The sequence below is a fragment of the Bos taurus genome, chromosome 25 (genome assembly GCF_002263795.3).
Source record: "Bos taurus isolate L1 Dominette 01449 registration number 42190680 breed Hereford chromosome 25, ARS-UCD2.0, whole genome shotgun sequence".
In the NCBI taxonomy this organism is placed as follows: Eukaryota; Metazoa; Chordata; class Mammalia; order Artiodactyla; family Bovidae; genus Bos; species Bos taurus.
Window position 1 is genome coordinate 37233688 of NC_037352.1, and position 25470 is coordinate 37259157.

The 25470-nt window shown below is 49.5% G+C and overlaps 1 protein-coding gene across 3 annotated transcripts in view; it reads left to right on the forward strand.

Annotated features, from left to right (window-relative positions):
• The window catches only part of SMURF1 (SMAD specific E3 ubiquitin protein ligase 1), a 91411-nt gene that overhangs the window by 62670 nt on the left and 3271 nt on the right, over positions 1-25470 (forward strand). For 2 of the 3 annotated variants that reach the window (XM_005225271.5, XM_059881610.1), the window contains exons 2-17: positions 3234-3272; positions 4395-4503; positions 5994-6127; positions 6276-6341; positions 7781-7856; positions 9290-9531; positions 10257-10341; positions 11974-12120; positions 13200-13398; positions 14793-14896; positions 18811-18925; positions 20077-20255; positions 21233-21370; positions 22044-22164; positions 23048-23249; positions 24524-24608. In XM_005225271.5, coding sequence (XP_005225328.2) covers positions 3234-3272; positions 4395-4503; positions 5994-6127; positions 6276-6341; positions 7781-7856; positions 9290-9531; positions 10257-10341; positions 11974-12120; positions 13200-13398; positions 14793-14896; positions 18811-18925; positions 20077-20255; positions 21233-21370; positions 22044-22164; positions 23048-23249; positions 24524-24608 — 2041 coding nt within the window. The remainder of the gene's footprint in view (positions 1-3233; positions 3273-4394; positions 4504-5993; positions 6128-6275; positions 6342-7780; positions 7857-9289; positions 9532-10256; positions 10342-11973; positions 12121-13199; positions 13399-14792; positions 14897-18810; positions 18926-20076; positions 20256-21232; positions 21371-22043; positions 22165-23047; positions 23250-24523; positions 24609-25470) is intronic. The other variant, XM_059881611.1, reaches the window with a different exon arrangement.

Consider the following 25470-nt stretch of genomic DNA (forward strand, 5'->3'; position numbering starts at 1 on the left):
TAGACAAATTTCTAGAAAGACACCAACTACCAAGGCCGATTTGAGAAGTGAAAAATGTGACTAGACTTGTGAAGAGATTATGGATTAGGGACTGGAAACACTTTCTACAAAGAAAAGCCCTGGCCTGGCTGGCTCACAGCACACATGAAAAGGTTCCGTTATGCGCCATGACCAGGTGGCCTTCAGCTCAGAATGCAGGGTTGGTTTCAGGCTGGAAGTCAATTCATGTAAAGCAGCATTATCAATAGGTGCAGGACAGATAGCAATCGGCCATCCCAGTAGGCACAGGAAAAGACGCAGACCGAGAGAACAGACCTGTGGGCACAGTGGGAAGGAGAGGGTGGGCCGCCTGGAGAGAGTGGCATGGAGACATACACGTTACCGTGTGTAAAACAGATGGCCAGTGGGGATTTGATGTGTGACTCAGGGAGCTCAGCCTAGAGGGGTGGGAGGGAGGTTCACCAGGGAGGGGACATATGTGTACCTGTGGCTGAATCATGTTGATGTATGGCAGAAACTAATACAATACTGTAAAGCAATTATCCTTCAATTAAAAAAGTAAAAAAAAAAATGTTAAGAAGCCAGTCATGAAATACCACATATTCTATGATTCCATTTATGTGAACTGTCCATTCTAGGCACATCCAGAGACGTAAAGTAGATTAGTGGTGGCCGTGACTGGTGGGGTTTGCGGTTAATAATGAGTGACTGCTAATAGGTGCAGGATTTCTTTTATGCGATGATGAAAATGTTCTAAATTGATGTGCTGATGGTTATACAGCTCAGTGAGTATATTAAAAACCAATAAATTATACACTTCGCTTGGATGAACTGTATAGGAATTTTGTCTTGATAAAGTTGTTATATAAAATATACTAAAAGTTTGCAGAACAGTATATTATGGATTTCCTGGAGTTGAAACAGTCGCTAAACCTACGACCTGTACATTGCCTTAGCAGTGATCTTGTGTGCTCAGTCACTCCAGTTGCGTCCGACTCTTTGCGACCCTGTGGACTGTAGCCTGACAGGTTCCTCTGTATGTTTTTGTCAAATAAGGTCACAGTGATACACTGTATTCTTAAAAATTGGGATGCTATGTATGCATAACACACTGGTGTATTTTCCCTTCATGTCATAGTTTAATCACGTAATGGATCTGGTGGCAAAATGTCTTACCAGCTGTACACGTAACTGTTGTTGTTGTTCCTTTGCTCAGCCGTGTCGACTCTTTGTGACCCCGAGGACTGCAGCACACCAGGCCTCCCTGTCCATCACCAATTCCCGGAGCTTGCTCAAACTCATGTGCATTGAGGCAGTGATGCCATCCAACCATCTCATCCTCTGTCGTCCCCTTCTTCTCTTGCCCTCAATCTTTCCCAGCATCAGGGTCTTTTCTAATGAGTTGGCTCTACGCATCAGGTGGCCAAAGTATTGGAGTTTCAACTTCAGCATCAGTCCCTCCAATGAATATTCAGGACTGATTTCCTTTAGGATTGACTGGTTTGATCTCCTTGCTGCCCAAGGGACTCTCAGGAGTCTTTTCCAGCACCACAGCTCAAAAGCATCAATTCTTTGGCTCTCTGCCTTCTTTATAGTCCAGCTCTCACATCCATACATGACTACTGGAAAAACCACAGCTTTGACTAGACAAAGCTACTTTGTCGGCAAAGTAATGTCTCTGCTTTTTAATATGCTGTCTGGGTTAGTCATAGCTTTTCCTCCAAGGAGCAAGTGTCTTTTAATTTCGTGGCTGCAGTCACCGTCTGCAGTGATTTTGGAGCCCAGAAAAATAAAGTCTGACACTGTTTCCACTGTTTCCCCATCTATTTCCCATGAAGTGATGGGACCGGATGCCATGATCTTTGTTTTTTGAATGTTGAGTTTTAAGCCAACTTTTTCACTTTCCTCTTTGACCTTCATCAAGAGGTTCTTTAGTCCTTCTTCACTTTCTGCCATAAGGGTGGTATCATCTGCATATCTGAGGTTATTGAGATTTCTCCTGGCAGTCTTGATTCTGGCTTGTGCTTCATCCAGCCCGGCATTTCGCATGATGTACTCTGCGTATAAGTTAAGTAAGCAGGGTGACAGTATGTATTATCACATATCAAGGAGTACCTTGATGTACTCCTTCCCAATTTGGAACTAGTCTGTTGTTCCCTGTCAGGTTCTAACTGTTGCTTCTTGATCTGCATACAGGTTTCTCAGGAGGCAGGTAAGGTGGTATAATATATTGTGTATTTTCCCTTCATATAATAGCTTTAATCATGGAATGGATCTAGTGACAAAATTTCTTACCCACCTCATTAATAAAATTGTAACAATGGCATTTATTGCGTTCTTTCTATATACCAACATTGTGCCACATTCTTAGCATGCATTTTATCATTTGTTTTTCACATTTGATGATGGCCCCGTATTTTCTGTCACTCTCCTGTTCTGTTCTCCAACATACCAGAGCTTACGTTCATAAAATTGTGTTATTTAGTCAAATATCAAAGATGCATGGCTCCTCTTAGGAGCAGGTGCTCTGAAGAGACAGACTGTAGGTCTTCATTTCAGCTGGTGTTAATGTGATCCTGGCAGTTTCAAGAACACATTGATAAATTCACCCATGTATGTTTAAGAAAAATTTTTAAGTTTAAACCATTTTGCATTTGTTACAGTTGATTTCTAACTGAAGGAGAAAACATTTCCTAGTTACTGTCAGTTTTTTGTTTAATGTAACACTTAATTTGAAATACAATCAATGGCAAAGATAATTTTGAGGTTCCCTCCCCCCGCCCCACTGCAAATATAGGCTAGCGCCTCAGCCAGTTTGGGCCTCTAGCAAAATCCCATCGGCTGGCGGCTTACACAGCAAACATTTATTTCCCATAGGAGGCTGGAAAAGCCTAAGATGAGGAGGGGGGAGATTTGGTTCTGGGCGAAGGCCCTCTTGCTGGCTTGTAGACGGCCACCTCGTGCATCTTCACATGGAGAGCCGAGTGAGGGCATGTGCTGTGGGCCCTTCTTTATAGAGGCACGGACCCCCCATCATGCCAGCCCCACCCCCGTGACCTCGGCTAACCCCAAGCACTTCCCAAGGGCACCACCTGTAGATACCTTCACATCAGGGCCTGGACCTTCAACATATGGATTTTGGGTGGGGTTCAGTTCTGTCCATAGCGACTAACTATGGTGAAAATCTTGTCCATAAATGCTAACCCTTGCCTTTTCTGTTTGTTTGTTTTTAGTATTATGTGCCAAGAACCTTGCAAAGAAAGACTTCTTCAGTAAGTAAACACCCATTTTTGCTCTCTTACACTATTAATATTCTTCACATATTTCTGAAATTTAAAACTTTTTCAAAAAACACTGGGTGTATTCTCCTAAAAGAAAAGACTAGAAACCCACGGTTTGACAAACTTCATTTCCCAGTTGACTACGTCACAGAGGCTGCTTAGCTCCCAGGCACAAAATTTATAACTCAAGCAGGAAAAGCTCTCTCTCGTTCCCTATTCTGGCCACACCCCATTTTCTCTGCCTTTCCATCCATTAATGTATCGCTTTCTGCTGAAGTGTTCTCAAATACAGATGAGACATTTTTCTATAAAGCGTCTGAGTTTCAGTAAAACTAATAGTCAAATTTGATAAATTCAATCACACTTGAAAAGTCTTGTAATGAAAGGAATTGTAAAAATAAAAACAATAAATGGAGAGTCATTTTCTTATGAAAGGAATCGCTTAAGGAGCTCACCTACTATAAAGTAGGTGCCCGCAGCAGGAAAATTTTCACACTCTTTCTGATCCTCACCAGAATGCTTCTTGGTTCCTAAGTGGTAGTATTCACACTCTCAGGTGAAGAAACTGAGAGGTTCATGGGCTTTATTCAAGGAGCTAAGAAGGTGCAGAGGGATGGATCCCATCCAGGTCTGTCTCTCAGACCCGGCCACCTCTTTGATCTTATAAACCTGTCTGATTCACACTCCAGCATTTAAGAACCTACCTAATGAAAATGTGGTGAATGCTGCATCCAGAGATAAAATAGACAAAGACCAGCAAACACAATGTCTAGGTGTTATTTTTTAGAAAGTACAAATACATTTATTTGTAGACACTGTTTCCTCCATTCAACTGGTAGTGATCTCCAGAAATGGAAATCCGAATTTAAGCCTGTTTTCAGAGTTTCATTTCTAGTGTCTAAAAAACTGAGGAGGTGTCATTCTGGGTGGGTTTTCTTAGAAAGCTTAATGGAAATAACTTACTTTGCTGATCGAAACTAACCTTAAATTTGAGAATGAAATATACCAGGATAGTTAGGTGATCTTGAAGCGCCCTTTACCTGCGGGACCATGTTCTGTGTTGCACTGGTAGATCTGTCATCTCATCCAGTGTGGCTGTCCCCTCTCCTCCAGGGCTCCCTGACCCTTTTGCAAAGATTGTTGTGGACGGATCTGGGCAGTGCCACTCAACGGACACGGTGAAGAACACACTGGACCCAAAGTGGAACCAGCACTACGATCTGTGAGTCGGATGCCCCACAAGGCACTCGGGAATGAGGGAGAGTAGGTGTCTAGCTTGTAAGAGAAGCATTTGTTTAAAAAAGGGATTACCAACTTCTTTCTGGTAACAAACATGGATGGCCAAAGACACAGTGCCTACTTTTAGAATTCATATACTTGGAAGTTCTTGCATTTGACGTTTTCATACATTTTTTTTATGGTTTGCTTCTGTAACTGTGATCTTCAAACATTGAGTCTCCTGGCCCTCCCTAACAGGAAAAAGGGGCTATGGTTCAGGTCCTCTATGTGCTACTGTTTTTTGAGCAAAACCATGAGCATAGTTGTAAAACGCATTATTTGAAATGTATTATTATACATATTTATTATGTTGTTTTTGTTGTTCATTCACCAAGTCATGTCTGACTCTTTGGCGACTCCATGGATGTAGCCTGCCAGGCTCCTCTGTCCATGGGATTTCCTAGGCAACAATACTGGAGTGGGTTTCCTTCTCCACATATTATACAAATATCTTATACACACACACATATATATATGCTGATTTTAAAAATTTTGCTTAGATAGTAAAGAACTGCCTGCAATGCGGGAGACCCAGGTTTGATCCCTGGGTCAGGAACATTCTCTGGAGAAGGGAATGGCTACCCACTCCAGTATTCTTGCCTGAAGAATTCCATGGGCAGAGGAGTATGGCTGACTACAGTCCATGGGGTCACAAAAAGTCGGACACAACTGAGCAACTAACACACACACATTTTTTGCAAGAGCAAATAAAGTTTGGTATGAGTGAATGTATATGAGCCCACACACCATCCGACAACTTCTTATATCCATGTGGGGATTGCCCTTTGAAAACCACTTTTCATATTCACCTCTGTTTTCACATCCTTGCTAGGAAATTTTGTCAGGTAACGCTGAGTGAGTACTGCTTTCTTTTACTACCACACCACAGATCGTGCTGGTTTGAGGGGGTTTTTAGTAGCTGGATCCTGAGGCCCATTTTCAATTACACTGTGGCTCTGGAGGTGGTCTGGAAAGCGGTTGTCAGTCCAAGTCCTGGAAGCCCCCTCATGGCTGACCTGCCCTGAAAAGAAGGGGGTCTCCTGTCCGAGCTCTGCTCTTTCGTGTGCTTTGGGTGGATGGAGGGTTTGTAAGGAGTCCTTTGTTGCAGACTGGTTATTCTCTACAAAGCCTAATTGGTGGGAGCTTATGAATCCTGCCATTATCTTTGAAACTATTAAAATCTAGTAAATCCCTGTTATAAGATTATCATCAGCATGTAGTTATCTCCATGTGCTTCTCACATAATCAGCTGTAGCCCTTTTGCCACCCATTGAAGTTAGTGACAGATATTCATCGAGTGCCTGTACTTGTGGATCTAGAGCCAACATTATTTTCAGAGAATTCTTCTGGACTAACAAGTCTGTCAAATAGAATCTCGATGGGCCATTGTAATATAGAAATGCAATTAAAGATGAATTTGCACTTTGGTTTCAGATATGTTGGAAAAACGGATTCTATAACCATCAGCGTGTGGAACCACAAGAAGATTCACAAGAAGCAGGGAGCCGGCTTCCTGGGGTGTGTGCGGCTGCTGTCCAACGCCATCAGCAGATTAAAAGATACTGGCTGTAAGAACCCGACGCTTTTCTGCCTCTCAATGCACCGAGGAAGGCTTACGAGCCATCATTCTGTTTATTACCATTTTTGAATACAGAATTCCTGCCCTCCTCCCTAGTTAACATTCCCCAGGTTAAGTTTTGAATTGTTTGTTTGCAGACCAGCGTTTGGATCTGTGCAAACTAAACCCCTCAGATACTGATGCAGTTCGTGGCCAAATAGTGGGTAAGAACTTTCTCATCTCTAAAGAGATAACTTTTACAGAACTTAACATCCAGCTCTTCATCACTGAGAAAACACACAAAGCCACTGACCCATGGTGACGTACGTGAAGGACAAGCCACATTTGGGGGCCATCTCTCCAGTACTAAGAAGTTTCATCTTGTGTGGTTTTTGTTACTTTATCCGGTTCCCTTCATTTAGTCGTTCAAGGTGGAGTTAAAGTGACTGAGGTACACAGAGATGTAGGGTTGTAATTTTGGATGTAATTTGAGTCCTCACACTTGTCCCGTTACCCAAGCGCAGATGGTCAACACAGTGGCCACGCGTGCATGAGCTGAGACAGCTCCACGGGAAGGCCATTACGCATGTAGATGGCAGTGGGGTTTCTGAAGACTTCCGTGTCCTATGGTTTTACAGAAGATTGACTTAAAATGAAGAAATGAAACATGCTAATGTTACGAAGTGTTGACTAGACATATTCTGCTGGAAGTTAATTTGTCGGTTAAGCAGTTCCTCCTGTTATCCCACCCCATTCGTATTAGCATTTCAGAGTAACTCAGATATTGACCCTGCATTGCAGGGAATCCAAAAAAACCCCATAGTATTTCAGTAGCACACAGAATGACTTATGACCCCAAATCTTTTAGGTCTTGTCTTGTGTAGAACTTGTTGTTCAGTTGCTGAGTTGTGTCTGACTCTCTGCGATGTCAAGGACTACAGCACGCCAGGCTTCCTTGTCCTTCACTATCTTCCAGAGTTTGCTCAAACTCATGTCCATTAGGTCGGTGATGCCATCCAACCATCTCATCCTCTGTTGCCCCCTTCTCCTCTTGTCCTCAATCTTTCCCAGCATCAGAGTCTTTTCCAGTGAGTCGGCTATGTAGATCTGACCCAGGATAAATGAACAGTGAGAATCCATCCTGCAAACTCTCCTGATGACAGAGTTCTCACTCACTGCCTGTTTGTGATGTCTTCTCTTCTTTGTGGAGAGACATGCGGGGCAAAACCAGTACCTGGAAGCAACTTCATCCGTGTCTTTGTTGGTTGTACTGGGGATGGAGAGTAGATACACAGATGCGTCTAGACTGTGCAAATAGACAGTACTCTCTGTGTCCTCATCCAGCATAAGTCAGAATCTTTAAAAAACAAGATAACTTGGAAAAAGTGAACATTGTGTTATTTTTATGGAAAGCGTGGCACACACAGCACCTCCTCCTGTTCCACGTTCACAAGGAGGGGTCCGAGTGGTGTGCAGTGGTGTGGAGCCACTGCGTGAAATGTCTCATACTTGAAAGCACAGGCATGTGTCATGTGAGTGCAGAGACAGACACCTCACTTTAAAAATAATATCGTATATAAATTATACATTTGTAGTGGCTCACTATATTGCAGTTGTATAAAATATCCCTGGATTTTAATGCAAGATGTCCTTTTCTTTTCAGTCAGTTTACAGACACGAGACAGGATCGGCACTGGCGGCTCTGTGGTGGACTGCAGAGGCCTGCTGGAGAGCGAAGGGTGCGTACCCCCAGGCTGCTGGCGCTCGCGCTGCGGGAGAGCACCCCGCATACCTTTTCACTGCGTTGAATATCTGAGGTGCAGGGAGGGACTTGGGGATACAACTACGATCCAGTTTCCTTGTCTGTAAAGGAAGCTGTCAAGACTAGTAGGGTCATGCCCCAAAGACTCAGGGTCCAGTTTACAGAGGTTCCCACTGGCCTGAGAGCGTTGGTCAAGAATGATAACTGCAACACATCAAACCAGTCCGTGGAGTTCATGACGATACAGAAAGAAAGAAGTTATAAAAAACCAAACCCCCCAAACCATCAAGAGCTCTCGTTGGTCACTATCATGATTTTTCGATCCCCAATGAATTAACTCTTAATGCCATTAATAGTTGTTGACACCATCAGGAAAGAGAGCCTGACGTGAACATAGATCTTGGAGGTTCCAGGGATGGGAATGGGCTGCCCAGCCCCAGGGGACTATAACAAATCCCATCCAGAAGTGGGGCTCCCTGTAGAGTATAGCAGACCTAAGCCAGTGTCCAGCAAATACACTGCAAGGAGAATAAGGGAATAAAAAGGAAGGAAGAGAACCCATAAATTTAATCAGCAGGATTTAAGAGGCCCACCTACTAGATGCCGTGTATGGATCTTTTTGGATCCTGATTAATGCGATAGTGGACTGGCGAAATTTGAATACTGACTGGCATTATGATGACCCATTTTGGGGATCATGCTAATGGTAAAAGGCCCATCTTTCAGAGATATGTGCCGAAATATCTAAGGATGAGATGGTAAAATGTGGGGATTGTTTTCTGAATCATCCAGTGGAGGGGGGAGAGCTGGCCGCGTGGCCAGGGATGGTGTCGGAGGTGGGTGAGGAGTCCAGCGCGTTCACCGAGCTGGCCCCTCCCTTTGTGTTTCTCGGGAATTTTCCAGCGTAAAACGTTTTTCAAAAGTACTTGCTTAAAAGGGAAAATAGCCTTTAAGGTAAATTGTCTTCCCAGTTGTTTAGGGGATGAGGATTTATGTTAAAAGTCACTTTTAAAGTCATTGCAATATTTGATGTAACCAGGAGTTCTATTATAAAATGACAAGGCAAATGGAATGTTTGATTCCAAGTCAAGAAAATTGAAATCTCCTTTTCTGAACTTCTTATAGTTCAAGGTTGGTGTTTTCCGACCATTCAGCTATCCCCAAGTTTGAAATCCTACCTTGGCCTCAGTGGCACTTAACATGTGGCTTCCTTAGGCCATTGATTCCTTGTGAACAAGTTTGGCTTCCCAGTGAAAAAGGACAGGACGAATTTGATGAAACTAAGTCCGGGGGACCTTCTGTATTGTCTAAGAGAAGCAGAATAGACGGGTGTGAGAGCGTGGCGTGAACTGGGGTGCGTCCCTGTCTTTGGCGGGTGTTGTCACGTGGGCTGTATCCTCCCCCTTCCAGAACCGTGTATGAAGACTCCGGGCCTGGAAGGCCCCTCAGCTGCTTCATGGAGGAGCCAGCCCCGTACACGGATGGCCCCGGGGCCGCTGCTGGCGGGGGCACCTGCAGGTTTGTGGAATCCCCGAGTCAAGACCAAAGACTTCAGGCCCAGCGACTGCGAAACCCTGAGGTGCGAGGGTCGCTCCAGACGCCACAGAACCGACCTCACGGCCACCAGTCCCCGGAGCTGCCCGAAGGCTACGGTGAGGGCGCGCACCCGCCATTCCAAGTGTGGTTGGCCACGTGTCCCTCTCCGGTTTCAGACCTTTTCTGGTAACACGTACCTGCCAGAGCCGCTGATGTTTGCAGAGCTCTGCCCCATGGCGGTTGTGTCAGTGTGATGGTGGACAAATCCTGCTCCTCCTTAATGTATCCGCCCTTGCTCCAAGCTTCTAGGACAGCAATTGTGTGAAGAATGTAGGCAAACAAATGTCAAAGAGAGCCAAGAGGAGCAGGGCGGGGGTCTGGATGAGGCTCTTTGCAGCGCCCTGGGATTTGAACGTGGGAAGGACGGCCTTGGGTAGGAGTGATAAGATGTACTACTATCAGGAAACGTAAAACAGAATCTTTTGACAACGACAGAGGAAGCGCCTAAATGAAGGAGGACTCACGTAGATCCATGTTGGAGGATCCACATAGATGGGGCAGATGAGACCGGAAGTATGAGCTGTTGCAGGGGACAGGGGTGGAGGCAGGATGAGTCCCAAGGTGGCAGGTCGAGGGGTGTGGCCGCCTCTCCAGGTGGGAACAGGAGAAATAAGATCTGTCCACACGCTGAGCCCAGCAAGCCAGGCCCGAGTTCACTCCTGCCCTTCACACCCTCTCTCGGTCCTTTGAGAGACTGTGGGAAGGAAGTGGGGCCTCCGAGCTCACAGGCCTGACCCCTTGGACCGAGTGTCACTGACCATGTCCCCACTGTGTCGTGCAGAGCAGAGAACCACGGTACAGGGCCAGGTGTACTTCCTGCACACGCAGACGGGAGTCAGCACGTGGCACGACCCCAGGATACCCAGGTAGGTTTCCTGAGTGGCTCACCGGCAAGGCTGCGTTCCAGCAGTGCCTGGACCCCCTGGCTGCGGGTGATACAGCCCTTAGGGTATGGAGATGTAGGCTTAGAGGGTGGGCTGTCTGAGGTCCTGACTCAGACTCTCGGGACGGGGGCGGGGTGGGGCCTGTAGTCCCAGCTCTGCTACCCCCTCCCCCAGCTGGTCAGCAGCTGCTGTGGCACAATTGGGTCCTTTAGACTAAAGTTTAGAGAGCGATCCTGGGTCTTGAAATCAGGTTCCATAACTGGAAAAGACCCTCACCCTTAGATGAAATCAAATGCACTTCCTCGAAAAACCTTCAAGATGTGGTTGCTCTCATTTTAAACTAAAAGTATTGCTGAATAAAATGATCTGATATCTGACCTGATGCTTTAAATAATTGGAGTGGGGGAGTGAATGGGGAGCCCTGGAAGCAGGTTGGTGATGGGCTGGTAATGGTTGAAGCTGGTTATTCACTATGGTCTCTCTTTTTTTATATGCTTAAAATTCTCCGTAATAAAAAGTGAAACAGGAAACACAAAGGCTCTGTCACCCTTTCTCTCTTCTACTTTACCATCCCTATTGCCTCAGTCCCTGGGGGACCACTCCTGGGGGAGATGGAGCTTTTCTATACGAATTCCTTCTACAAGGCCATACATCTGAGCCCAGGTCAGAGAGATCCCTGCCCCTCCCCTACCTGTAATGGAGTTAAGTTTCTTTTTTCTCTTTGTTCTGCTTTCTTTTTTTTTTTTTTCTTAGAAAATTTTTTTTGGTTTCAGAATAGCATTACTACTTAATAACATTTTAGTAATGCTCATTTCCTTTTTATTCATAATTTGTTTCATCTGAGAACAAGCTTCTTGCCTTTGATTTTCCAAATCTATGTTGAACTTACAATTCAGTGTCTATAATTAGAATGGAAGTATTACCTGCAAATGAATGAACTATCTCCTTGGTACTCTCGGGAAGGAAGGTCAGGCTTTTGTGCTCATTAGAAAAGCATCTTGGTCAGTAATGCTTGCTCCCAGGTGACTGTGGATTGGGTTGAAATAATTAATCACGAGGTTAGACTTAGAGCTACTTGCTTATTAACAAAAGTGACTCAAAACTGAGACGGCCTCATCCTGGCGCAGCTCTCTAAAATGGAAAGATTTCCAGTGCATGTTCCTATACTCGTCTGCTGGAGAAAACGTGTTTTCTGGGAGCTTTCCCACGGAGAGACCCTTCTGACCTTGAGCATCTCGTTAACTTGTGAACCCAGAGAGGCCTTCTGGCAGCATTCAGGTCCCCCCCACTATTGGGCTGGCCAAAAGCTCGATCGAGGTTCTGCATTGCATCTCCTGGATACAATGTTTCGGTCCTCTTTGGTGGGAGGAATGGTCTCCCAGGCAGACCGTGCCCTGTCACGACCGCAGGCTCTGAGCGTTGCCGTTTTATCCTGGGGTTTTGCTGCCGCCTGCACCAGAGGCCGGGCCTCGGCGGGTGTTTGGTGTAAGCAGCACCTTGGTTGGCCTGCGTAGCCCCTGGATAAGGGGGCGCCCCTGCTTTTCTCACTGAAGTTTTGGTCTCAGGCCTCCACGCTCAGATGGACAAACCGCTGTGTGTCTTCCTTTCTGGTAGAGACCTTAACAGCGTGAACTGCGATGAACTTGGACCACTGCCGCCCGGTTGGGAAGTCCGCAGCACGGTTTCCGGGAGGATATATTTTGTAGATCATAATAACCGAACAACCCAGTTTACAGACCCGCGGTTACACCACATCATGACGTAAGACTCTTACCGGCTCTTTGCTGGCCTCTTTACCGTTACAGTGCCATGTTTTCTACCGATATTTCCCTTCATCTGTCGACTGCATTGTTGGTTAGCAGAGAATAAGCGTGAGCAAAATATGATAATTACTGAGTGGACAGTCATGTGTTTTAAACTCTCAAGCCAGCTGGGTGCAGTCCTGAAGGCCTGTGTCACAGCCAGCCTGTAACTGAGTTGCAGCCTAAATCAAACCCCCAAACTGGCGCAGCTTCATTCTCGGAGCTTCCACACGCATATCTGATAAGACGGGTGGTCTCAGAGTGGGAAGCAGCAGAGTGAGGTTTTCCTTGGGGTCTGCTCACCACTGCAGGGAAGGGCTGGTCCAGAGCGCCATTTGGCTTCCCAGACTGTCATTCCCGGGGCACTTGGGTCTGGGGATAACCTTGGATCCCACACTCCACGTCCCAGGATAAGGGATTTGTGTCCTCAGACATGAGAGCCCGGGGGTGCTTGTCACTGAGAGCTGACCTAAGTCAGCAAAACTGGAGCAGAGCAGGTAGCTGGTCCTGGGCCTCCTCTGTCCCTGGACTTGCGCCTCCAGTGAGGAGATGGAGGCCCCCGGGTGAGAGGAGGAGGAGCGGCGCCCGCCACATTCCCTCGTTTGCCTTGTGCGCGTCACCGCCTCCACTGCCGTCTGCTTTCAGTGTTCCGGTCACCTCCGTGTGATTCTCGGCCCCGAGGCCCCGCTGAGCGCGCGTCGGCACTAGTTGCCGATGAGTGCTAGAAGTTTCTGTGTTTATCATGGCAGTGATGATGTATGAGAGGCGGAGATGGGGGTCTCCTCTGTTATATCCTGGACACCTGTTGGGTTGGCCAGGAAGTTCATTTGGGGTTTCCGGTAACATCTGATGAAAAGGCTGTTCTGAGGGTGGCCACCCCGGTTTTCACGAATCTGCATACAGAGTTGTGTCACTGGGGAAGCACTCTTGACCGGAAGTGGGTGTCCTGACCTCTCTTCTTGGTCCCTTGGTATGTGTTGGGGGGACACTGCTGGCTGTTGCCCTTGGGGTGACCTCAGCGCTTCTGTTCTCCTCAAGTCACCAGTGCCAACTGAAGGAGCCCAGCCAGCCACCACCGCCACCCAGCGAGGGCTCCGTGGAGGACGAGGAGCTGCCCGCCCAGAGGTACGAGAGAGATCTGGTCCAGAAACTGAAGGTCCTCAGACACGAGCTCTCCTTGCAGCAGCCCCAGGCTGGCCACTGCCGCATCGAGGTGTCCAGAGAGGAGATATTTGAGGTATGGGGTTCGGGGCAGCTGGCCGTCTGGTGGACTCTTTCCCCCCTCAGTGGACAGTGAGTTCTGCTTCCTCTCTGGTGTGTTGGGGGTGAAATGTAGGGGTTTATCAGGGCTGAAGCCCCAGGCAAGAGAGGGATCAGTATTTCCTCCTGTGGTCTAGGTTTAAAAATCGATGACTTCTGAGTGAAGATCTAGCGATCTGTACAGAACCAGTACAAAGTGGTACTGTAAATCCCGCACCTGCGTTGTACGGATGGTATTTCCTGCCGTTGGCATGGCATCCTCAGAACCAAGCATCCCCGTGCGGGGCCTGGCCCACCACCTCCCTGTATGGCACTGTCTCCCTGGAGGAGCCAGTGGCCTCCCTCTCCCTACTGGCTCTGGGTGGCGTGCTGCCCTCTGTCCAGCTGCCCTGTGGCATCGGGCTCCCCAAATAGGGGACCTCTGGCAGGCAGGGCCCTTTTCTCGGGACCACCATCGTTGGTAGAGTCTCAGCCATGTATGGGTCTCTGCGGAAGCCTTGCTGAGGCGCAGGCTCTCCCAGCCCACAGCAGCCGGGGGGCCGCTCAGCGCCTTCCCCAAAGTGCCCGGGGCCGCACAACTGGAGCCGCTCAAATGCCCGGTTTTGCCCACTGAGCGTCTTAAACGGCTGTCAGAACGGGGAAGCTGAATTGTGGACACGCTGCTGCCAGATCTTTTCAACATCCTCTCGCCTCTTGGGGATGGTCGCTTTTGAATCCCGTTAAATTTAAAGCAAGAAAACGTTCTTAAGTGCCTTTTCACTGAAAATACCCACAGACACTGAGCTGGTTCCACTCCAGAGGCTGACTCTGAGGCCCTGTTAGGCTGACCACATGTTTCCTGTGTCTGATGAGCTGCTTTATGTTCCACTGAAAGCCTCCTTGGCTTTTTGATTCAGTGGGAAAATGTGATTTTTGACTTCAGATGTAAAACCAGGCTCAGGATTCTTTTACTATTTCGCTCTTATTATTTTACTCTCTTATGAGGTCTTCATTTGGCTAAAGCATATAAACTTATAGGACACACTGGAATTCATTTGTGTGGAGAAAATCAACCCTAGAGAGGACTTAAGGATTAAACTTAAGTTGTGATTGTGCTGAGGGTACATGTGTGTATCCTTGGGTACAGTGTCAGCTGCCGTGAGCTTTGTTGTTTCTGAGGGAGTGATGGTGGGAGAAAGGTGAAGGAGGAGCAGTGAGCCAGAGCCCAAAGTACCATCCTGACAGGAACCAGACAGGACTCAGATTGCAGTTCTTAAAAATAACCTCGGATCTTATTTATAGTCAGGCTCCATTATAAATAACCTTTCATCATGTTATAACTTTAAAAATAAGACAAGTTCTTCTCTCTGAAACTGTAATTTTGATGTGCAGGAGTCTTATCGCCAGATAATGAAGATGCGACCAAAAGACTTGAAAAAGCGACTCATGGTGAAATTCCGAGGAGAAGAAGGCTTGGACTATGGAGGGGTGGCGAGGTGAGAGGCTCGTGTGTCCCCGCTTCTGCATGGATGTTGGCGCACCTGTGAGCATATGTTTGCTGAGCGGCCCTCTGCCCCTTCCTGGTGCTGATCTTGGGGCAGTCAGAACTCAGGTCTTGCCATCAGATCATTCTTAGGAAAAGAATTCCTAAAAGCATGTGCTTGCTAGCATCTCGCCATGACCCATCGAGACCCAGCTCTTGACCCAAACATCGCTTCACTTCTTACAAAGTTTGAATTAAACTTTTAACCTTACTCCCTTCTCCATCTGGCCTGGGAAGACAGTACACTCCCTGAACTTCTAGTTCAGGAACTTCTGAACCGGAAGTTAATGTGGGGACAGCCTGGCTTTTGTCCTAAGAGGACCTTCAGGGCTGGGAGGAAGGCTTGTGCATTGCCTTTGTGTCGAGGGGTTAAAGCGAGGTTTGGGTCAAAATAACTCATGCAGATGATTTTAAAGGTAATAGTTTTTCATGATTACGTTATGTGTCCTATCTTCCCTCTGTTCACCTTTGAGACAACAGTTCTTTGGCTCTTTTAACTGTTTCTTTTAATAGAACCAGTCACCTAGACCATGAACTTGAGCGAGTTCGTTTATCAGCTACTGATCCTGTGATGTACGTTGGTAGGCACACAGACTAGGTCATGGTTGTGGTGAGGATGAAATGTCATTCTCCCAGTTCCATAATATCAGTATTCCTAGTTCTTCTCTCATTCTTTGTAACTGTATGTGACGTGTTTCCGCCTTTATTTTTTTGTTGTCCACTAGAGACACTGTCTCTTGGCCTTTTTCATACGAGAAGGATATTAATGCTCCTGACTTTCCCTTCCTTCCACTTCTTACCTCTTACATTCCATTATCTGTAGTATAACTTTAATAGTGTCAAGGCCAAAGATTTACATTTTGTTCTGTAACCAAAATTAAGCCAGTCTCCTGTGCTCATGTATTATTTGTGAGTTGAAAGTCAGCACACTGTTTTATGTTATTATGACAGTGTAAGTACCATTCAGAGGGATTAAGTGGTATTCTATCATTTATTTTATCCTTTCGAACAAATTTTAATTTTTCTAAGAATTTCTTCTTCTTTTAAACCAGGTCTTGTCTTTGTTGCTCCATTAAATATCACCTTTGGCCAATTTCCCCTCCCATCCTCTCTTGTGGAGGCCCTGTCCCCTGACGCGGTTTCTGTAGACCTTCTGCACCGCTATCTTCGTGGGACATCACTGCTTTCCTGGGTTGCAGCCATTGTTGTGTGGGTCCCATGGCTACTTATTCCTTGGCTTACTCCCTCGTGTTACTGGAGTATATCCTCAAGTAGCCTTCTTAGAAAGGGCGTGTGTGGGGTTAATTTTCCAAGATCTTAGGTCTGAAAATGTCTTATAATCTTCACTTTGATAGCTTGGCTTCTTACAGACTTCTAGAAAGAAAACCGTTTTCAGTCAGAACTTTGAATTTGCTGTACTGTCTCCATGCACCCAGGGTCACTGTCTGATGACAGTCTGGTGTCAGTCCCTTTTGTGCTCTTTGTCCCCATCCAGGAACACCCACCACCCACAGAAGCTGTACTGTTTCCTGTTTTCCCCCCACTCCTGTCTTCACGGCCTCCTTGCCCGCATCCACCATCCTGCTCGTTCCTCCCACCCCCTCCTCACTTCCGTGCTCCTCTTTCGGCTTGCTGTCATTCACTGGCAGAACCCCAGTTCTGAAGCATCCCATCCCCTGTGAAGGAGTCCCCTCTGACAGGGTTACGAGTCAGAGAATCACCAGCGACTGCAAACCTCAGCTGTGGTAGGTGCTGCAAGGGGCCTCGTTAATGTGCAGTCGTGTGTGACAGTGGTCCCATCTTGGGGGTCACGGGACAGGAGAGCCTCCCACCCTCACAGTTTAGAATACACAAGCAGATTGGCAGCCCTGCAGCAGTCAGCACCAGCAAAATTAGGTTCTGAGAAGTGATATGGGGGTCTCACTACGTCTCTGGGTGAAGTTGGGATCTTTTCCAGCCGCCAAAAGTAAGTAAGTAAATGGGGCCGGGAACAGAATCGTTCCTCCAGCCTCTTGCCATCTCGTCCGCCTCTCTCCCCTCCTGCCCCTCCGTCTGGGATACAGGTTGAGCCCAGGCCTTCCTGACCACATGCTCACACTGCAACTGCCTCTCCCCGAGAAGTGCTTTTTCTTTCCAGATTGTCCCAGGTTTCTTCTTCGATCTTCTCCATATTGATTCTAGAAAGCATCTTTCTTCTGGCAAATGTAACTTACGTTTGCTCTGAAAACATAAATCCCATTCCCAACAAGACAAGGGCTTTAGGCTTTCTGTCCCTCTCTTCAGGGAGACTCCTCTGTTTCCTCATTCATGTTTGTCCGAAATTCATATCAAACTACTTCCATTCTCTCTCCTCTGCCTTTTTCTTTCTAGTCTCAGGATGTCTCAAGAGTCAGTATCTTTGAATGGTTTCACTTTACATTGTTCTGTGCGTAGCTGGGGTTTTGGTCCCTAGGCAAGCATGTGAACAGCTGGGTGAAGTTTGATTTGGAAGGAGTTTGCTTCCTCTCCCGTTTTCCATGGTTGTGAAACCTTCCAGGTGGAGGTGAGTCTCGTGTAGCTGCCTTGATGAACACGGTGCTGCAGGGGAAAGAGCTGAGCAGCCCTGCTTTTCTGCTGCCAGTCTCATTTCCCGTTGTTTCAGCTCTCGAGTCTTCCCCGTGTCTGAACGGTCCATACCTGTTGTGGAAGGCCGAGATGCCAGTGACCTGTGTGTTACACACGCGTGTATGTCTGCTCCTCTCCCCTGCCTCCGGCTCTGAACCTTTATCCTTTCTCTCTCTTCTGACTCTGGGGATAGCTCTTCCTTGACCACTTCTAGAACTTTTCTCACGTTCTATACCTTGTCCACAGCTCAGTCGGAATGTTTGCTTGTATTTTAATCACTTCCTGTCTAGACAGTTGCAGGTCCTTGGCGTTTATGAAAATAATTCTTTGTAAATCCAAACTCTGAAACTTGGGGCTGAACAAAGCACCAGAGTTGGGAAATCCTGCCTTCCTAATAAAGAGGCTTCCTAAGACCCAGCGTCTTATCTCTGACAGCTCCTTCCTGTTGGAGTTTGATATGTCACTTTGTTGGTGTGATCATTTTGCGGGTCTTTTCACAAGCTTCTCCGACAGATTATCTGCATTTGTGCTTATCCTTCCATATTTTCTCAATTCTATGTTTTCTATTTCAAAGAGTAAGAATTTTAGAACTTAATAAGATTCGTCCATTTCAAGTTTTGAGTAGAAAGAAGACAAGGTTACGCAAGTGTTTGTATAAGACTGCATACTGGGCTTACCAAACCTGACCACGGCAGTTGAGTCACGTTTTCTGTTTAGAGTGCTTTTTTGGTTTGGTTTTAACTTGGGGCTTTTAAAAATTAAAACATTTATTTGGCTGTGTGGGTCTTTGTTTCTGCACGCGGGATCTTTGATCTTCCATCGGCGTGTGAACTCTTAGTTTGGTCTTGTGGGATACAGTTACCTGACCAGGGGTCGAACCTGGGCCCCTGCGTTGGGAGTGCGGATTCTCAGCCATCGGACCACCAGGGAAGTCCGTTCGTCACAAGATTTTCTCTCTACAAAGTAGCAGAGAAAACCTTCGTTGGGGTGCAGGCAGGCTGACAGACACCGTGCCTCGGAGCTGGTGATGATTCCCACAACCAGAGATAGTTCTCAACTTCGGAGTCACTGAAGTTTTGCTTTTCTGGAACCGCTAGAAGCAGCTGTTTTCCTTCTCCCCTATTTGCCCAGCCTGTCCCGGTCACCTTTTCTCAGAGCCAGGCAGCCTTACCAGTTTGGCTTCCGAGGGCAGTCTGTCAGTCCTGTGGTGAAGATCTCAAACGAGGGGGTTTTAACGTGTCTTCTTGTTGCTGTGGTTTCTAGGGAGTGGCTTTATTTACTGTGCCATGAAATGTTGAACCCGTACTATGGACTCTTCCAGTACTCCACGGACAACATTTACATGTTGCAAATCAACCCAGACTCTTCAATCAACCCTGTAAGTATTAATGAATAAGGAGGTCAGAAATCTAGTTGGAGAATCTCAGTGGCTTTCCAGTTTCAACCTCAATTCTTGGTTTAGTCATTGTAGACCTACTCAAAGTCTGTGGCAAATAAAACTGGGAAGGTAGAGTGACAGTTGGTAGGATGGATGGTTTCCACCCCTTACCTTCAGTGACTGGGATCACTGAGTATATTGTTTCAAGGACAACAAGAGTGAAATTGAGCTGCTTGTGGACTCAAAGCACTTTACTGCCATTGGAGGGAACTCTGGCTCAATGGCTGTATTTGTTGACAGTATCATTCTGAGAAGCGGGGTACGAGGTCCATCCTCCTCCCAGCCAGAACTGGAGTATTCCCTTATGTAACTGGCCTTTTTGGCCAGCGTGCCGATACTCTTAGCTGCTCGTCATAGCAATGAGGAAACAGGAGCAGTATGTGGCCCAGGGGTGGCCCGCGGCGAGCGGAGGGCTCTGCTGCGGGCCACGTCCTGTGGTCCGCACCACGCACACGGCTCTGAGGGGCAGCCAGTGCGACTTTCACCAGTGTGGGCACTCTCTGGTTGTAATTCCAACCTAAGAGTAGAAACGGGGGTTCCCTGGTTGCAAACCACAACAGGACTGGTTTGGGGATGTGTCCCCCGCTCAGTCCCTTCTCTGGATTTTCCTCTCTTCTGCTTTCCTGTGGGCTGGGGCAGGGATGGCAGAGGAAGGGCTGCCTGTCGCCTTTATTTGTTCGAGGTGCGCCGGGAGAGGCCGGCGGCCTCCTGGTGTGCCAGTTGGCCTGTGCCAGCACCAGGCCCTGCGCTGAGAAGGGGCGGCTCGCGGTTGACGCTCTGCCTTCATCATGTTGAAATTCTCCATTTCTGAATAAGGGGTTCTGCATTTTCATTTTGCACTGGGCCCCACAAATTCAGTAGTAGTTTTGAGAAGGTATTTGAACCAAGGGCGCATGAAGTGTCATGCAGATGACCTCTCCAGAGTCGTGCTCTTATGTGACCTTTGATCGGGTGGGTCCTGAGCGCAGCCTGTGAGTCACTGATTCAGCTTCCTCCTGTGGGACGGGTCTCCTGAGAACCTGGAGAAACACACACCTGTCTGCCCTGCCGGTCAGCTTCCTAACACTGGTGTTCTCTGCTGCCCCCTGCAGGACCACTTGTCTTACTTCCATTTCGTGGGTCGGATCATGGGTCTGGCTGTGTTCCACGGACACTACATCAATGGGGGTTTCACGGTGCCTTTCTACAAGCAGCTACTGGGGAAGCCCATCCAGCTTTCTGATTTGGAATCGGTGGACCCTGAACTCCATAAGAGCCTAGTGTGGATTCTGTAAGTACCGACTCAGGGAACTGAAAATTCACCTGTCACCTGTCTTAGGGTGCACCAGATCCATGGGTGTGAAACTGGAGAAACCAACCACCAGAATCATAAAAACTGATCTGACGAAAATATTTAATTGACTTACTATCTCATATACTGTTTGACCAGCTTCTCTTCATGGACTAGTTTCCTTTGTTGTCTCCTTGAATATTAGGTTACGATTGTGGCTGTTAATCCCCAGGCCTGGTGGTTTTTTTTTTTAACACTCTGAGGTGTCTCCTGGTCTCTAGAGGGACCAAGTGAAGTGAAAGTCGCTCAGTCGTGTCTGACTCTTTGCGACCCCATGGGCTGTATAGTCCATGGAATTCTCCAGGCCAGAATACTGGATGGGGTAGCCTTTCCCTTCTCCAGGGGATCTTCCCAATCCAGGGATCGAACCCAGGTCTCCTGCATTGCAGGCGGATTCTTTACCAGCTGAGCCACCAGGGAAGCCCCTAGAGGGACCAGGAAGATATCAAAAAAGTCCTGATATTCAGTCACCTTTAAGATTATCCTAGAACTCTTAAAAGCAACAGGCACACAGCTACATGGTCACCGTGGATGTCGGGGGTCCTCGTGAATGGGCTGATTTCACAGGAATGGGAGGTCCACATCCTCCCACATGTCCTAGCTGCTAAGGCTGGGGTGCGGGGGTCAGGCCTGCATCCTGTGGAGAACCACCCCAGCTGTGTTTCCAGAAATGTGGCGGACAAAGGAGCCAGTCCTAACTTTCAAGGGCTTCTCTGCACTGAAGCCTTGGAAAGGCTGCCTGGAGGCAGGGCGGTGATATCTTCTTGGTGTGGCTGCCCCTTGACTCAGTTTCCCCGTCACGCTTCCCTCTTGTCTGCTCGGAGACTTGGATGCCATGTCTCCGGAGGTCCCAGCAGCGTCGCTCCCGTCACCCTCCTCTTGAGGCCAGCCTGACCCCCGCCTGTGCTCCCCCGCAGAGAGAATGACATCACCCCCGTGCTCGATCACACGTTCTGCGTGGAGCACAATGCTTTCGGGCGGATTCTTCAGCACGAACTGAAACCCAACGGCAGGAACGTCCCCGTCACAGAGGAGAATAAGAAGGAATATGTCCGGTAGGCAGTGTTCCGGGGCACCCGGGGCGGGGCTTGCCAGGCAGCGGGCACGTTGAGATGGTCGAGGCTCCTCTGCTGCGTGAGCCTCCCTTCCCATACTTGGACCAGAGTCACAGTAGAGACTTCCCGAAAGCAGTGGTGTCAGCAGTGGGAGCTCTGAGTGGAGGGCTGACCTGTTAAAGGGGGATTCACGACCCCAGAGACCAAGGCGGGGACTCGCAAGGGAGCACTCGGTGCTGCTGTGACGGTGATGACCACAGGAGAGCGCGGGGGAGGAGCCGAAGCTTCCTGAGCTCAGTCTAAGGGCATCTTCCCTCCGGTCTGTCCTCCCCGCTCTGAAGGCAAATAGCTGACTAGCAACTCCATGGGGTATTCAGACACATGTGGGGGTGTCGTTCTCAGGGTCCTTTATTTTATTTTCAAACTTTTTTTTTTTTTCAACTGTGGCATCCCTAACAGGTCAGGTCAGATCTGACCGATTTCAAGCAGAGAATCAGCACATCTAAGGGAGCGGCTGACTTCCTTTCCTCTTGAGTCTTAGGCTGGTCACCAACCAGCAGGGGGCGTTCCTCCCTGTCAGCGGGCCGGGCGGGCAGGGCTTAGCTGATGTCAGCCCCGACTAACGGAGGAAAGAACTGTGCTGCTGCTTCCAACGTGTGACTTGCCTTCTCAGGTTGTATGTAAATTGGAGGTTCATGAGGGGAATCGAGGCCCAGTTCCTGGCTCTTCAGAAGGGGTTTAACGAGCTCATCCCTCAACACTTATTGAAGCCTTTTGACCAGAAGGAGCTGGAGGTGGGCTGTGCGGGGCTGGGGTGCGAGGGGCTGTTGTGTACGGGGCGGTCCCTGCCTCCTGGCCAGGCTGCGGGCGAGGCTGCATGGTCCCCACAGGCGTGGGGGTCGCTGTGGCTGCAGGAGCAGGGACAGGGTGGGGGGACAGGGGTGTCGGGGAGCCCCGAGCAGGGCTGACGAGGCCTGGTGTCTATGTGGTGGCAGGGAGTCCAGCTCATCCGTGGGACATCAGTCAGGGTATTCCGAGGCTTCCCCTGACTTAGAGACCTCCAGTGTAGAGCTTCCCCAGTGCCTCCTCCTGAGGGGTCACCTTACGGTTACTGAGCATGTGACCGTAACCAGCTGCTCCCATCCTAGCCAGCTGCTCGATTTTGATTCCAGCTGTTATCAGGCCGAGGACGGGGTGTTACTGTCCTTTCTTGTCCATCTTCATGGGACGCAGTGATTCACTCACGTCTTGTCCACCTCTGGCACCAAGTAGCTTGGGCCTTTCAAAGTGTCCCCAACCTTCTGCCCTGGTATGCCGGAGTGCACGTGATCCCCTGGGGGGGAGTCACACTTTACACCCCACACGTCCCCAGGTGTCCCCGCTGGGCAGGTGACCCTGTGCAGCCTTTCTGGCTCCTCAGGGCACACACACACATGCGCTCAGCTGTAGGGAAACATCACGTCAGCGGCCGCCCCCGCACCCTGGGGGTGGCAGCCAGCCTGGAAGTGCAGACACAGACGGGGGCCTTGGGCCGGCTGTGTGTGTGTTGGGTATCCCCTTGTCTGAACATCGCCCGGTTGACTGGGGCGTGGTTGGTCGGTCTCTCCATGACCCGGGAGCCTGGGGCGGCCCGTCGTGTTGTGTGTCTGGGAAGTGACCCACCTTCATGCCCCGCAGCTGATCATTGGCGGCCTAGACAAGATCGACCTGGACGACTGGAAGTCCAACACGCGGCTGAAGCACTGTGGGGCCGACAGCAACGTGGTCCGGTGGTTCTGGCAGGCGGTAGAGACCTTCGATGAGGAGCGGCGGGCCCGGCTGCTGCAGTTCGTGACAGGCTCCACGCGGGTCCCCCTCCAGGGCTTCAAGGCGCTGCAAGGTGACTGCAGTGGCGGCCGGGCCAGGCCGGGTGGGGGCCTGGGACGTCTCCTGGCATCGGGTCTTTCATGATGGACGCCGGGCACGGCAGTGTCGCTTGTCCAGAGACCTCTTCTCTCCCCACTGCTGCTCCCGGGGTGAAAGAAACGTCTGTAAACAGTGGGAGCCCGTGTCAGCCACACAAGTCTTCCACACCACCTGCTCGGGGTGTCTCAGCCTGTGGGCCCACAGCGGCGGATGCTGGCCGGCTGGCCTGGTGTCCCCGTGAGGCTAGACCAGGAATGACCCCGCCTGCGAGGCCAGGGGGCTGGGGTAGGGGGTGGGTTCCCCTCACCCAACAGAACAGATGGCTCTGGGGGGAGGAAAGCAGCTGTAAAGCGCTCGGGTTAACTTCTGAGTCTCCTGAGCGCACAGCGCGCTGTGCAGGTCAGGCCCTCAGTCCCCTCGTCCATGGGCCCGCCTGGTCGGCTGCCTTGTCCAGTGAGGAGCCATCCTCCCAGGCGTCCCTTTCGGCTCGGACTGAGTCCCTGGGAAGGGGGCCGGGGGCGGCCATGCACAGTAATGCGGCTGAGCTCAGGAGGGGCTGCGGGGCTCGTGGTCGGCGCCTCCACCCGGGAAGGGCCCCTTCTGCGTGCTGATGCTAAATCTGGAGGTTTTGTCACTTGATAACCCTGGCAGAAGTAAGGTTGAGAATATGAGTACCTTAAAACTTAGTAACTGGACTTCACATGTTCTTAGTGAGAGCAGGCAGTTTTCACGCGAACGTTCCCTGTAGCCTCGTCCTTCGCCTGAGGCCCTCCTGGACTGAGAAGTCCCCTCCTGTCCTGGGGCTTGGGTCCTGGTGTTTGTGTCTGTCTTTTTTCCCACCGCCTCTGCACAGGGGGTTTCCTGACTCCAGAACCTGCTTTTCTTGTGATGCTACCATCCACTGCAAACAGGGGGTCTGCTTGCTAGAAATTCCTGTTTTTTTTTTAAAAAACAAATTCCTGGTGACTTAAGGATTCTGCTTTCAGACACCTGCCCTGGGGCAGGCTCATGTCCTCTCAGCTGTGAGAGGACAGCTCGGTCTTTGCTCTTCCTGCACCCATGAATTTTCTAGAATGTCTGATGTTAGTCACTCCGTAGCCATTGTGTGCATATCCCGAGACTGCACAGAGCTCCTAGGGTTACGTGAACCCTGACACCATCTGGGAGGATGGGCGTGGGGCCCCGGGTGGTGGCAGGGGGCCCGGGCCCCACCTCTGAAGCATGTTAACTAGACTGTTGTCTCGTAAGGCTCTACAGGCGCCGCAGGGCCCCGGCTCTTCACCATCCACCTGATCGACGCCAACACGGACAACCTGCCCAAGGCCCACACCTGGTAAGGACCGGCGCCCCACCCGGCGGTCCGTGTGCGGGACAGCCCGCACGTCAGGGTCAGCACGAGGCTCTTTCAGGAGCGCAGTTAAGTCCTGAGACGTGGCTGTTCTTGGAGCTACTCCCCTGGCTCCTGCTGCGTGTGTGTGTGTCCATGGGTGCGTGTTAACCTGTTGCCCACACAGGTGCCGTCAGGAGGGAGCACTGCAGGTTTAAGTTTGGGGTTACTGGTCTCTTCTTGGAGCTCTGACTGTGGAAGACGTGCCTGTGTACTGAAAAACGCTTCCTCCCTCAGTCCTCACTTAAACGGCACCTGTAGTGGGGTTAGTGCCTTTGTGGTTTAAAATGTGGTTTAAAATCTAGTCACTCACTCGCCCTTGTGAACCACGTCTTGAGTGTCCCTCCAGTTGACCAGAACCGGTCCAGACGCTGCCGGGATGCATGGTGACGTGGGGGGAGGTCCCTGGCTGGGAACCGGGGCTGGGGATCCCACGCTGGCCACGACATCCAAGTGGGCGGGTCTCCACGTCTGTGAGACAGAGGACAGTCCCCTGGCCCACGTGAGGATCCAGGGTCTGTCCAGCGGGGTCGACCCCCAGGGCCACTCCTCCCATCCCCAGCAGGCTTGGTCCTCTTGACGGATGTGAAGAATGTCCTCGGGGTCAAGGACCCCTGAAAAGACTCCACACGCTGTAGCCTCACTCCACCTCAGAAACCGTCCTTAAGGGCTCAGCCCCAGCAATTCACGAGGCCTCTGTCCTCTCAGTCAGAATTCGGTAGTTTTGGATTCCTTGTGAGGTAATAGCTTCACAGGGCTTTTGGACACAGCTTTGGGAATGAACATCCCTGAGGAGATGCTGGCCCGT